This window comes from Vulpes lagopus, chromosome 5 (genome assembly GCF_018345385.1).
Source record: "Vulpes lagopus strain Blue_001 chromosome 5, ASM1834538v1, whole genome shotgun sequence".
NCBI lineage: Eukaryota > Metazoa > Chordata > Mammalia > Carnivora > Canidae > Vulpes > Vulpes lagopus.
The window spans coordinates 93,856,729-93,871,136 of record NC_054828.1 but is presented as its reverse complement, the minus strand read 5'-3'; the positions used below and the strand labels follow the sequence as shown (position 1 = coordinate 93,871,136).

Below are 14,408 nucleotides of genomic sequence, written 5' to 3'. Positions count from 1 at the left end.
CCAGGACCCTGGGATCATGACCTGAGCCAATAGCAGACACTCCACCACTGAGCCACCCAGGTGCCCCCAGACCACACTGTTTAAATTACTATCTACTCTTTCTCCTTATCATCCCCCCCACCCCATTTCATCCTGACCTTTCTTATCCTCCTTATTCTTTATTTTTTCCAAAGCACCAGCCACATTCTATCATACCATATAAATTACCACACCACATAAATTACTTATTATATGCTTTGATTATGCTTATCTCCCCTCACTAATATGTAAAGCTCTATGAGGATGGATATCTAAGGTGGTTTTGTTCACTGTCCTACCTTCAGCATCTAGAACAGTGCATGGTACATGGTAGGTTCCCAAATATTTATTGAATGAATGACTGTAGATTAAAGCTGATTTTGTGCTTGTTAGTTTAGTAATCTAAATTCATGATCTACATTAAATAGCTAAAATTACAAGTTAGTTCTAGTACAGTTCTAGAGCAACACTGAAGTTGCTTGTATGGTAAAAACTATTAGGCATGGAAGTCCTACACCAACCAAAGTCTTAGGGCTAATGATTTCAATAACCAAAAATCCAAAGCACGAAAAAGGCAGATTTAGAGAAGTAATTTTTTTCATACTTTTCCTCTTATAATTGCAGAAGCATCAAGAGTATTAACTTTCATAGACACCATAGGAGTTTAGAGCTGTATTGGAATCTTAGAAATTATCTTAGCATAGGGCTTCTAGCAATGATGCTGTGCAGGCCTCTTATGGCTGGGGAAACTGAGGCCCAGAGAGGCAATGTGGTGGCATGGCAGGAAGTAGTGGGGGCAGAACTCTGCTCAGGTCTTAGAATTTCAAATCCAGAGTTTTCACTTCTTCCTTGTTTCATTTTTCTTTTGTTCACTTACTCTTTTCAGCTTATTACCTGAATGTATTTTATTTTAAATGGGTTCAAGTTAAGCATCAGAACTCAAATGGGTACATCAGTAAATGATTGTAACAAGGGCCAGAAGAAGATTTTTTTATCTACTTAAGCTTTGGTAAACTGAAGGCACTTAAAAGCCACCACCACTGTCAGCTGGCTTTCATAGCCTGTCCAGCCTCTGGCATACACTCGCTCTTGTCTCAGTCACCATTAGGCCGAACATCTCCATACTCTGAAGGCTCACGTAGCTCCACTGCAGCAAGTTGCTTTTTAGATGCCTTCCCTAGCATTTCCTTTTTAATTGTAATCCTAGTCATCAGCAAGCCTTGGACAGTGGTGAATATTTTCTTGTCATTTTTTAATTATTTAAATGGAAATAAGCCACAGGCCCAGTTGGAAGCATGCCACTCTTACTTGCACTGCAAAAGAGTGAAAAGAGTGGAGATTCTGGATGGTTGATGTGAAGGACTCTTTATACTTGCTGGAAGTAGCCTGCAGAGGCTAGGAGGGGGGAATCAGGAAATGAGGGATCTTTAGCGGAAGGCTGCTATGTCTTGGCTGTGGTGTCCCGTGAAGGCTGGCCACTTTGTAAAGGCAGAAGTAAGTAAAGTCACTTGCAAGACTGGCTGTATAGCTTCTGTGGTCAGGGCACCAAGGAAGACCCCAGAGAAAGGGCTCTGGATATTCTAGGTTGGTAGGATGCCCTTCTGACTGAGTGGTAAAGTGGGGCTCACCCTGCTTATTAACAATAATACAGTTCCTAAGGTTTCAATTATTTTTTTATTTTTTTATTTTTTTAAAGATTTTATTTATTTTTTCATGAGAGACACAGAGAGAGACAGAAACACAGGCAGAGAGAGAAGCAGGCTCCATGCAGAGAGCCTGACGTGGGACTCGATCCCGGGATCCCAGGATCGCGCCCTGGGCTGAAGGCAGACGCTCAACCGCTGAGCCACCCAGGTGTCCCAGGTTTCAATTATTTTTATACTAACATTAAAAATGAATAGAATCTAAATCCAATTCTCTCTTTGTAGCCCCTTATACTTTCTTGAGTGGGAAAGAAAGTGGTTATAGTTAGTGGTAGCAACTATGAATGATGCCGGGCATGCCCAGGGGGTGTGTGTGCCTGGAACCACTTAAAAGCATAAAGTTGAACAAAAATCTAAATGGCTGTTCTAATGCTTCAGCGAAGCTCAATTTTAAAAACTAAATCACCTTTTTCCTCTCTTCTGCAGTCCTCCCCTCCTTCCTTCTTAGCGTTCTGTTTTAGGAACCTGGGACCACCCTGAAGACATGATGAATGAGGTTGGCAGCCCGCAAACAATTCCTGTCAAAACCAGCTAGATCCTGTATTTCTTTTTCTTTCTCTTTCTTTCTTTCTTTCTTTCTTTCTTTCTTTCTTTCTTTCTTTCTTTCTTTCTTTCTTTCTTTCTTTCTTTCTCTTTTTTTTTTTTTTTTAAGATTTTATTTATTTATTCAGGAGAGAAACACAGAGAGAGGCAGAGACACAGGCAGAGGGAGAAGCAGGCTCCATGCAAGAATCCTGATGTGGGAATTGATCCCAGGACTCTTGGATCATGACCTGAGCCAAGGGCAGATGCTCAACCGCTGAGCCACCCAGGTGTTCCAAGGTCCTGTATTTCTCTATTAACACTACCCTCCTTCTCCCCCCAGCCCTTTCCTCCCTGTGGAAAAGGGGGAGGCTGTTTTGAAGGCCATAGCCTGCTGTAGCCTCCTTCGCTTGGCAAAGCAGTACAGCTAGTGTTCCACTTTATCCTAAACTCTGTCTTTGCGTTATATTTTGGCTCCGAAGCCCTGAGGTGGGTTTTCCACAACATGGCTAGGAGGCACACATGAAGGTTAGTTAGTTGGCATAGGAGTCACAGAGAATAAGAAGTGGTGAAACGTGACTCTAAGGGGATTGGTGGGACTTTGAATCTGTTCCTTAACTTATTCTGTAGTGAAAGATTTAATTTCCTTTCTTTGTTCTAAGTCCATTTTCTATTTCTTTTATTGTGCGTATATGTCATCTATTTTGAATTCAAGTGGCCTCCACAGAAAGGAACATGAAACAGAAATGATCCAGTGGGTCATACTCTCAACTTGGAGTCTGGAGATCTTTTTTCAAGTCTGGATTGTGTAATTTAACTAAACCTCTTTAGGTTTCAAATTCCTCCTCTTTAATATGGGGAAACATAATTCCTACAATAAAAATTATTACAAGAACTGGATTCAACAAAGAAAGGCTACGTAAGAAAGGTATTATTATGCAAATTCTATGTGTTCAACATACTTGGATCTGTGAAGGTTTTAATTAGTTCTTCCATTGCCAGCATCCAAGAAACAGCAAGATGGCAATTTTGCAAAAATACCCAGTTTCCTGATTTCATTGCATCTTTGATCATTCTTTCAGCAATGGGTCCTTGTCCTTGCCCCAGTGAAATTGATTGCACCCTGAATTCAACAACAACAAAAAAATGCTGTTTTATTTTAAAGCAATGATATTATGAAGAAATGTAAATACAGTAGACTCTTTCCCAAAGTATACACACATTTCAAATCCTCATTTTAATAGATGTGCAAATGTTTATTTTCTTGTTTTTTAAAAAAATTTTCTACTATAACACACATATGGAAAAGTTTAAAAAAAGAAATATACAGCTCTATGGACTATCACAAATGAATACTCATGATTGAGAGTGAAAGTGTGCCAACATCCTAGAAACATCTCTCTTATGCCCCTTTCTGCTCCAATGACTTTTCCTTCCTCCCTCCCAAAGGTATCTGTTATCCTGATTTCCAACACTATAAATCAGTTTTTCAAAACTTGAAGAAATTTGAAGTCTCACATCCATTATTTCTAAGTGTTCTTTATACTGGATATAAACTCTTTGTTAAATTTTTACTGTCTCCATAGGTTTGCCTTTTCCAGAATGTCATATAGTTGGAATCATGTAGTATATAGTCTTTCCAGATAGGCTTCTTTCACTTAATAATATGCACTTAAGGTTTCTCCATATCTTTTATGGCTTGATAGCTCATTTATTTTTTATGCTGAATATTATTCCATTTCATGGATATACCACAGTGTATTTACCCAATTCACGTACTAAGAAACATCTTGGTTGCTTCCATGTTTGGTGAGTATGAATAAAGCTGCTATAAACATTTGTGTACAGATTTTTGTGTGGCCATAAGTTTTCAACTCCTTTGGGCAAATACCATGAAGTATGATTTTTGGATTTCATGGTAAGAGTATGTTAGTTTTGTAAGAAGACAGCAAACTGTCTTCCAAGGTGGCTATGCCATTTTGCATTCTCATCAGCAATAAATGAGGGTTTCTGTTGTTAGTATGCATTAATATAATCTGTTTTTATGTCTTGTAACCTTGCTAAATCCATACAAAAGCACATTCTATTTCTGGTTTTCTCTTTCAAAGAAATGCTTTCTAGATTCTTAACTAGGGTTTTTTTTTTTTTTCCTCCATGAATGCCTGTTGAACTTTAACAAATGCTTTTTCTGCCTCAATTGAGAGGTGTTTCTCCCAGGATCTTGTCTATTAAATATATGTTACTATATCATTAATTTCTGCTCTTTTATTTTTCCCTTCTAATAGAGTTTAATCACTACATTTTATTTATTTAAGATTTTTTATTTATTCATGAGAAACACAGAGAGAGAGGCAGAAACACAGGCAGAGGGAGAAGCAGGCTCCCCATGGGGAGCCAGATGTGAGACTCCATTCCAGGACTATGGGATCATGCCCTGAGCCAAAGGTAGAGGCTCAACCAATAAGCCACCTAGGCTGTCCCTAATCATTACATTTTAGATTGCCCTTTGCCAAATATATGCACTTAAGCCTATAAATTTCCTTATAATCCAAGCTTCAGATACATCTCACAAGTTTTGATATATTTTCACAATTACTCAACTTAGTACATGAATTTCCATTTCAGTATCCTCTTTGTCTGAAAATGGTTTAATCTTAGCTTTATTTAAAAATTTGTTTTGACAGTGGAGCACTCAGTGGCTCAGTGTGTGGATTGGATTGTCCTAATCTTTTCTTTTTTTTTTACGCAGGCAGGTAAAACAATTTTATTTCACAGTTGTCTTTAAAACCACAAAGACACTGTGTTCTTCATATAAAAACATTAGTACAGATAACTATACTTTCTAGAAAATGATTATATAGACCCTCTCAAAGAAAAATGCACACTATTATATGGTTCAGACAAGTTACTTGGGAAAAACACATCTGGACTGATTCCTAAAACATATCATAAAATCATGCTGCATCTTTTGGTTCAAAGTATAGATTATTGTCATCAGTAAAAGCTCCTGCATTCTTACATATTTGATAATACACATATAGACTGGTTTGTGACTTAATGCTCCATTGGTTCATCAGCCTTTTCTGCAGGTTCATCAGCAGGTTGAGCAGGCTGTGCCTTTCTCTGTGGTCTTTCTTCAAGACCTTCCAGGAATGGAGATACATCATCATTATCATAAATCGTAAACTCCAAGTCCTTACCAACAATTCCAATGGAAACATTCTTTGTAGTTAGGTCCTGTTTTTTTTTTTTTTAAAGATTTATTTATTCATGATAGACATTGAGAGATAGAGAGATAGAGAGAGAGAGGCAGAGAGAGAAGCAGGCTCCATGCCAGGAGCCCGATGTGGGACCTGATCCTGGGACTCCAGGACCACGCCCTGGGCCAAAGGCAGGCACTAAACTGCTGAGCCACCCAGGGATCTCCTGTAGTTAGGTCCTGTTCTGCAAGACGTGTTTCTCGTAAGGCATGCAGACCATGTTTAACCAGTTCATTCAAATTGCACTCCATAAACCCAGACATATGTCTCTCCAAGTAAGTAGGACCTGATTGAGAACGGGCTCCAATGGACATGGCTCTACAGTCAAAATAGTTGGCAGATGGACAGGTTTGGAAAATGTGAGGGCCCATATCATCATAACCAGCAATAAGCAGTCCAACACCATATGGTCTCCGGCCATATTGTTGTGTTGGTATCTGGGTCTTGCTTCCAATTAGAGATACAAGATGAGACACAGGAAGAGGTTTGTGAAATACAAATCTGGAATCCAAACACTCCTGGTGCATAAAATTACGTAACAGTCTAGCATTCAGCAGTAAGTCCCGCAACTGAGATACCAATATGGTTATCAACGTGGAGAATTTTCTTCTGATGAGCTGCAAGCTCTGACTGTGCTGTCTTCAATGCAACCAACATTGCATGGGTTTTTGATTTCAGAAGAACTGTAGCTGAACCTTGTTTGATAGCTTCCATTGCATATTCAATTTGATGAATCCTGCCCTGAGGGCTCCAAACAGTGACATCATTGTCATATTGGTTGTGAAACATGGTTCTGAGGTGCAGATTCAGGAGCCTGATTGTCCAACTCTTGATCTCAGCTTAGGTCTTGATCTCAGGGTCCTGAGTTTGGGCCCGGTGTGGAGAGTACTTAAACATTTTTTTGTTTTGTTTTGTTTTGACAGAAATAAAATTCTATGTGGATACTAATTTGCTCTTAGTACTTTGAATATACATTTTCTGGCTTTCATTGTTTCTTCAGAGAAATCAGTCGACAGCTTTTAAAATCTGTTTGAAGAGTAATTGTTTCTACAAATGTCCTTGAACATGGCTCCTTGTGTACATGTGACTGATTTCATTCTAGGTTGTAGATTCAGGTTGTAGATTCAGACTTGTTGAGATGTAGGGGATGGCATTTTCAACTTTAACGTACTGTCAATTACAAATGGATTTTTAACCAATTTTTTACTCTTACTTATAATATGAATATTTTCATTGCTCTATATCTTTGCCACCATTTTGCCAATTTTATGGGCGTGAAATGACATTTCTTTAATGGCTTTAATTTCATGTACTTTCATGTACCCTAATTACTAATACATAAGTACATAATTACTAATTTTTAATTTTCATGTACCCTAATTACTTGTACATCTTCTCATATTATCAGGTATTTAGATTTAGGTTCCTGAAATTTTCAATTCTGAAAAATTCTGAAACTTTACAGTTCATAATTTTTGTCTTTATTTTTTTAAAGATTTTATTTATTTATTCATGAGAGACACACAGAGAAAGGCAGAGATATAGGCAGAGGGAGAAGCAGGCTCCATGCAAGGATCCTGATGTGGGACTCAATCCCAGGACTCTGGCATCACGCCCTGAGCCAAAGGCCGATGCTCTACCACTGAGCCACCCAGGCATCCCTTGTCTTTATTTATATTGGATTGTTTTCTTTTTCTGAGGTCGAGAGTTGGATGCTTAATCCACTGAGCCACCAGGCGCTATTTTCTTTTTCTTATTAATTCACAGGAGCTCTTAACAGTTTTGTATACTAATTCTCTGTTATGATTTCAGAACCAAAGGCAAATGTCTAGGATCATAAATTTTATGTATTAACTTGACTGGGTCACATGGTGTCCAGATATTTGGCCAGACAGTACTCTGGGTGAGCCTGTGAGGGTGTTTCTGGGTGAAATTTACATTTAAATGAGTAGACTGAGTAAAGCAGATTGCCCTCCTTAATGTGGATAAACCCCATATAATCAATTGAAGACCTGAATAGAACAAAAAGGCTGAATTGGAGCTCCTCCTGCCTGTCTGAATGGTGACATTGGTCTTTTCTGGCATTTGGATGGAAACACTGGCTCTTGAGTGTTGAGGAAATCACACTCCACAGAGGGAAGAAAAAGGGCAAATTTTAACAAGGAGATGTTCATATGAATTATAGAAACTGCACAATGTAACCTTACCGTTCTGAATACCCACTGTCTCGGGCAAACCTCTGGAACGCGCCCATAGGATCTGAGCCTGTGCTTAAGATAAATACCAGGGGAGTGTTATATGACATATCTTGATACAGAGTGGGCAGGTCCACAGGGGGTGTCTCTATAAAGTGTTTTCCAAGATTTTCAATAACAAAGTCTGTAAGAGCAAAAACCACCTGAAAGTTGAAAAGAAAAATATTTAAATAATAGTATGCTAGATGAGGACCCTTCATAATTCTATCCTATTTCTCCCCTTCAACTTCTCGGAGGGGGTGCCCTGTTCTGCACCCATTCTCTCTTGATTAGGTATCTTTCTTCCTACTGGACTTGTGTACCCTGTAACTGCCGACAGCCATGGTTCTCATAACCTCATTAAGCAAGCTATGGGATGAAAGGAAAATCCCTCTCATTCCATCCATCTCCAAACCTGCTGTTGCCCCATCCTTGCCTCCTTCTATCCCATCCCTTCTCACATTCTCATGAGCTTTACTTTCAGTTCTTCCACTATTGAGCTCCCTCTCTCTCCCAGATCTTATCATCATACAATTAGGCTCTACTGTCTTCTATTCTTAAAAGCAAAACAAAAGCCTTGTCCTGATTGCTGCTCCCCTCCCAGCTATTTCCTTTCTTTGCTTCCCTTCATAAGCCAGCTTCTTAGAATTGATACCATAGTCTCCCCATCTTCCTCTCATTTTACTCCTCAGCATCTTTTTTTTTTTGTATATCTTTTTTATTGGAGTTCGATTTGCCAACATATATTATAACACACAGTGCTCATCCCATCAAGTGCTCCCCTTCCTCAGCCTCTTCTGACCTTTCTTGGGAACCAGCCTCAGCCCTGACAATCATAGCCCTGTCTGACTACTTCCTACACTGATGTGTTTCCTTCACTGATCCTGTCTATAGTAGACTCTATAGTAGACTACTATAGTAGTGCACTCTCTATCTATAGTAGCCTAGATTGCTTACCCCCTTCCTGCTCTTACAGAGCTGCTCCCTCTCTCTAGCCCACATGGAGCCTTTGTGTGAAATTGGAAAAGGTGTCCTTCTTCAAGATACTTATGGTCACAATAAATATACAAACCAAACCTACAATATCTACAATGCAAATGGCTCCCTTAAGGGTTGTGCAGTGCACATCCGGCACAACTGTAAGCAGCAGCCCTGCTTTAATGTTAGCCCTCCATTAGATGTTGACATCACCTTGTCCAAATGGTTCTTGCATATTTTTTGTTGTTATTGTTGTTGGGAGAGGGGACATCTCAACCTGATTCAAGGCCATGGCCTTGGATTGCACCCTTATGTGGCCAATCTGAGAAAAGATGTTTATATGCTTGCTCATGTAAGTGAGGATATATTGTGGTGCTAACTATAAAGGTGGCATGGGCCAAAAGGGACAGTCCTGCAACAGGGCCACAGGAGTTTTAAAGCTTATTTTTAGCCATGTCATTGTGTGACTACATATAATTTCAACATCAATTTCTTCATCATTATTTTTAATAATATTTTTGATGGTATGATCTTTTGACTTCCTTTTTACTTTGACAAAAAGTGCTTAGAATTTACAGTAACGTACAAAGCACCAATAATTTATTTCTTGGGGCTGTTATGTAAATATAGAAATGGTAACACACTCATGAAATGTTTTTGAACTCAAAAAGTTGGAGAAATATTTCTTTTGTTAACAGGACAAACTTCCATTAATGTTATGTAGAGATGTAGGTTTCCAATGGCTTTATTAATGAAAGATGACAAACTATTGGTTACATGTCTAATTTCTCATGTATGAACTGATTTTATGAAACATTTCAAATATTCCAATAAATAAATTTGCTCAAAACACACCCTTGGCTAGGTTCAAGTCTACCTAATATACACCCAGAAATGCATATATCCAAGAATAAGTACATAAAATACAGAAAGGTGATATGCCAGTTACAGCTACAGAGTCAGGTTTCCTGTGGAATTAGCATGTAGTTTCCTGTCTTTTGATTTGGCCTGTGCTATTTGTCCCTCTAATTATAAGATTCTTAGATGGAAGAAGAGGTGATAAAATAGAACTGAGTATAAAGGGTGCCTGGGTGGCTCAGTTGGTTAAGCTTCTGATTTTGGCTCAGGTTGTAATCCCCAGGTCCTGGGATTGGATGCCCCAACCCCCTTCACGTTCAACAGAAAGTCTGCTTCGCCCTCTCCTTCTCCCTCTGCCCCTCCCTCAGCTCATACTCTCTCTCTCAAATAAATAAAATCTTAAAGCAAAGAAATGATAAAACTAAGCATGTGCACATGCCAGCCCAGGACTGTGTGCTTCACCACCATTGCTAAGGTAGTCTTCCTCACTTTCACACTAAGTAGCTAGGAGTTCTCTGCCTTTTCCAATGGTGCATTAAAGATCTCATCCATATAAAAGATAATGGTTAACAACTGCTGTCTTATTCCATATCCAAGAGGTTTCTTGGATTCTAGTTACTCTAGTCAGCGTGAGTGAAGCAGGCTGTTTTCCTGATGTGGAGTGCAACACTGAATATAGAGCATACCCTTACGGCCGGCTGACGACACTGTTGAGCTGGGAGGCAGGTGGAAGATTTCCTGCCTTGGCGTTTCTTATCAGTTCTCAGTTCCAGCTTCTGTGCACTCTCTATCTATAGTAGCCTCAATTTCAGGGTCCTCCTCATCCAAGGAAGTCTTGTTACTCTGCAGTGATCTTAAGTCTGAAGTTATTTTGGGGTCTTTCTCTAGATGCTTCCTGTACCATGCTCCTGTAGGTTCCTCGAGAGTGTGCACTGACCTGCTTGTTCCTCACGTTCCTTCCAGATCACAAACTGGATTGGATCCACTTCTGTGACCCTTCTGGAATTATACAGTTTTATTCTCATCAGGATCTTTATGGTAATCCTGGCAAGAATTTGATGTGGAACTGCTTCAGATTTCCCACATCTATGACCTAGGGGGTTAGGCATTTCTTGAAGACTGCCCTCTGAAAGTCCCATGTTTGGCTGCAGGATCAGACATTTTTAGTCTCTTCCCTCTTTATTACCAAGTCCTTTGCTAGGAGCTCCTCTCACTTCCTTTTTATTTATTTATTTATTTTTAATTTTTTAATTTTTTGGGTACAGTATACTTTATTGATGGTACATGACAAGGTAAGGCTCCCCAAGCCCCTCCCCTTCCTCGGGGTCTAGGATGTAAATTGGAGGTCAGGAGATTCTCAGTGTGTTGGGGGATTAAGTTGGGGCGGGGACTCCCCAGCAGCTGAGGGCCTCTCTCTTCCTCTTGTTCTTGCTGGGGCTGGTGGTCCAGGAGGCTCTTACTCCTTGAAGGCCATGTGGACCATGAGGTCCATCACCCGGTTTCTGTAGCCGAATTCATTGTCATACCAGGCAATGAGCTTGATGAAGTGGTCATTGAGGGCAATGCCAGCCCCGGCGTCGAAGGTGGAACAGTGGGTGTCACTGTTGAAGTCACAAGAGACAACCTGGTCCTCAGTGTAGCCCAGGATGCCCTTGAGGGGGCCTTCCGATGCCTGCTTCACTACCTTCTTGATGTTGTCATATTTGGCAGCTTTCTCCAGGTGGCAGGTCAGATCCACAACTGACACATTGGGGGTGGGGACACGGAAGGCCATGCCAGTGGGCTTCCTGTTCAGCTCAGGGATGACCTTGCCCACAGCCTTGGCGCCAGTGGAAGCAGGGATGATGTTCTGGGCAGCCACTCGGCTGTCACGCCACAGCTTCCCAGAGGGGCTGTCTGTGGTCTTCTGGGTGTCAGTGATGGCATGGATGGTGGTCATGAGGCCCTCCACGATGCCAAAGTGGTCATGGATGACTTTGGCTAGAGGAGCCAAGCAGTTGGTGGTGCAGGAGGCATTACTGACAATCTTGAGGGAGTTGTCATACTTCTCATGGTTCATGCCCATCACAAACATGGGGGCATCAGCAGAAGGAGCAGAGATGATGACCCTCTTGGCCCCGCCCTTCAAGTGAGCACCAGCCTTCTCCATGGTGGTGAAGACCCCAGTGGACTCCACAACATACTCAGCACCAGCATCACCCCATTTGATGTTGGCGGGATCTCGCTCCTGGAAGATGGAGATGGACTTCCCGTTGATGACAAGTTTCCCGTTCTCAGCCTTGACTGTGCTGTGGAATTTGCTGTGGGTAGAATCCTACTGGAACATGTACACCATGTAGTTGAGATCCATGAAGGGGTCATTGATGGCGACAATATCCACTTTGCCAGAGTTAAAAGCAGCCCTGGTGACCAGGCACCCAAATCCATTCACTCCGACCTTCACCATTGTGTCTCGGGGACAGGGCTGGCACTGCACCAGATGATGCGGCTGTCTGTCGAACGGGGAGGAGCAGAGAGCCTCACTTCCTTTTTAAATTGAGTTCCCCAATTCTGACATATGTGATTCCATTATGTCTTGCTTAGAATTACGTTTTGCTGCTTGATCTTTGACAGTCTCTGGCTGAGGCCATCAGAGCATTTTGTAGTTCATTTTCCCCATCAGAATCCATAGGGAATTCCTGAATTTAGGTGCATACTTTTTGAAGGTACTAATGGGCTGATAGTGTATACATTCACCCTTGAGAGACTCTGTGTTTGAGAATTCCCTGCTGGTTGTTTTGTTGTGATGAAAAGGTAAGCTTTAAACATTTGGAATAATGACCCCTTGATCATCCTTCCCGAGTGGCCAAACCTCACTTAAGTTATGGTGTATTAGATGAAAGGTAAAGAGCGAAGGTGGCTGCCACATTATGCATTTTACTAGAACATGAGTGCTCACACTTCTCATCACACCTAAGTACTTTTTTTTTTTTTTAAATGCTATATCTTTCTTTTTTTTTTTTAATTTTTATTTATTTATGATAGTCACAGAGAGAGAGAGGCAGAGACACAGGCAGAGGGAGAAGCAGGCTCCATGCACTGGGAGCCTGATGTGGGATTCGATCCCGGGTCTCCAGGATCGCGCCCTGGGCCAAAGGCAGGCGCCAAACCGCTGCGCCACCCAGGGATCCCCTAAATACTTTTTTTTTAAATTGTAGTAAAATACATATAAAATTTAGCATTTTAACCATTTTAAGTGTATAGTTTAGTGATAAGAGAAATTGCATTCATATAACTGGTGTTTCTCAAGTTGGAAAAGCTATACAACTGTTTCTCTGAGAAGATTTCATCCTGGGTGACTGTCTGCATTGTGGTTTTCAACAGAGAGAGAAAACTTGGCTCTCAAAGAGACTGCCACCTTCCTGAGGTAGAGGAAGCCTAGATGGAAACACTAGGACTGTCAAGGTTAGGGTTCTCAGCAGATTTAGTGTTGGAAATCAACAATGCTGCATGACATATTGTCTTTTTAAAAAAATTTTTTTTAATTTATGATAGTTGCACAGAGAGAGAGAGAGAGGCAGAGACACAGGCAGAGGGAGAAGCAGGCTCCATGCACCGGGAGCCTGACGTGGGATTTGATCCCGGGTCTCCAGGGCTGCGCCCTGGGCCAAAGGCAGGCGCTAAACTGCTGCACCACCCAGGGATCCCCGACATATGGTCTTGATGTCCTCATTCATCTGCTTTGAGAATGATTGTTTCTATCATCTATCTATCTATCTATCTATCTATCTATCTATCTATCTATCATCTATCTAATCATATTAGAGCAGTTGTTCACAAAATATGGTTCCAGGATCAGCACCATCATCATCTGGGAAGCTGGTATAAATGAAGATTTTTAGCCAGTTACCCAGATCTGCTGAATCAGAAACTCTGGGAGGTAGGCTCTAGGTCTCTGTGATTTACCAAGCCCTCAAAATAATTCTGAATCATACCAAGGTTTGGGAACACTGGTATACAGGACTTCTTAGCTTTGGTGTGGTGATGAATTATTCTCTATCAGACAATTTTTTAATTCATCTCTGATCTAAATGATAGTTTTTTTTCCTTTCTAGTTCAAATTTCTAATAACTGTGTCCTAAGAACTGTTGTTAGAACTGATGCCAAAGGAAGAATTGTTGGAATGATAGGTAGTCTACTTCCTGTTGCAGTTCTAATGACTCTACCATCTGGTTTACTTAGAGGTTTTTAATTTAATTTAATTTTAATTTTAATTTTTTTAAAATGTAGGCTCCAGGACCAGCATGGAACCCAATGCAAGGCTTGAACTCACAATCCTTAAATCAAGATCCAAGCTGAAACTAAGAGTCAGATGCTCAACCAAATGAGCCATTCAGACACCCCAACTTAGAGTTTTTTGAAATGAAGCCCAAATATGCTATTTACAAAGGAGGCTGAATTTTATGCAAGATTGCAGTATCTCACAAAAGCTACTGAACATTCTCCTTCTCCCAAAGGAGCAATTCACTCTACCATTTAGAAACACTGGGTACCCAATGGGCTCGGCTTGTGAACAGACTTTGGAATAACAGTCTCTCACTGTATAGATTTTATCTCTGGTTTTGTCCTTGTTCTAAGGCTTTCTCAGATTCTCTTTTCCTCTGGGCGGGGAATCCAGATATTTAGAACTCGGATTCTTCACTCTGGAATCCCAGTTTCTTTAGCAAGTCATTCTCTGGAATCAGTACCAGGGGAAGGGTTGTTCCCAAATGCCTTGATCAGAGTATCTGTTTGAGAGTCAGTATAGCTGGTACAACATTGTCATGCTTGGATCTTCTCTTCAGGGTGATTTTATT

At 40.8% G+C, this 14,408-nt stretch overlaps 2 protein-coding genes and 2 pseudogenes across 2 annotated transcripts in view; 1 reads left to right on the top strand and 3 right to left on the bottom strand.

Moving 5' to 3' along the window:
- The window catches only part of DNAH6 (dynein axonemal heavy chain 6), a 236,551-nt gene that overhangs the window by 33,206 nt on the left and 188,937 nt on the right, over positions 1-14,408 (bottom strand). The window contains exons 64-65 of the mRNA XM_041756154.1: positions 7,711-7,901; positions 3,206-3,366 (exon numbers count right to left, since the gene is read on the bottom strand). Of these exons, the coding sequence (XP_041612088.1) occupies positions 3,206-3,366; positions 7,711-7,901 (352 nt within the window). The remainder of the gene's footprint in view (positions 1-3,205; positions 3,367-7,710; positions 7,902-14,408) is intronic.
- The window catches only part of TRABD2A (TraB domain containing 2A), a 116,412-nt gene that overhangs the window by 87,195 nt on the left and 14,809 nt on the right, over positions 1-14,408 (top strand). The gene's annotated exons all lie outside the window — the stretch shown is intronic.
- On the bottom strand, positions 5,289-6,292 carry LOC121491346 (annotated as a pseudogene).
- LOC121491345 lies at positions 11,030-12,019 on the bottom strand (annotated as a pseudogene).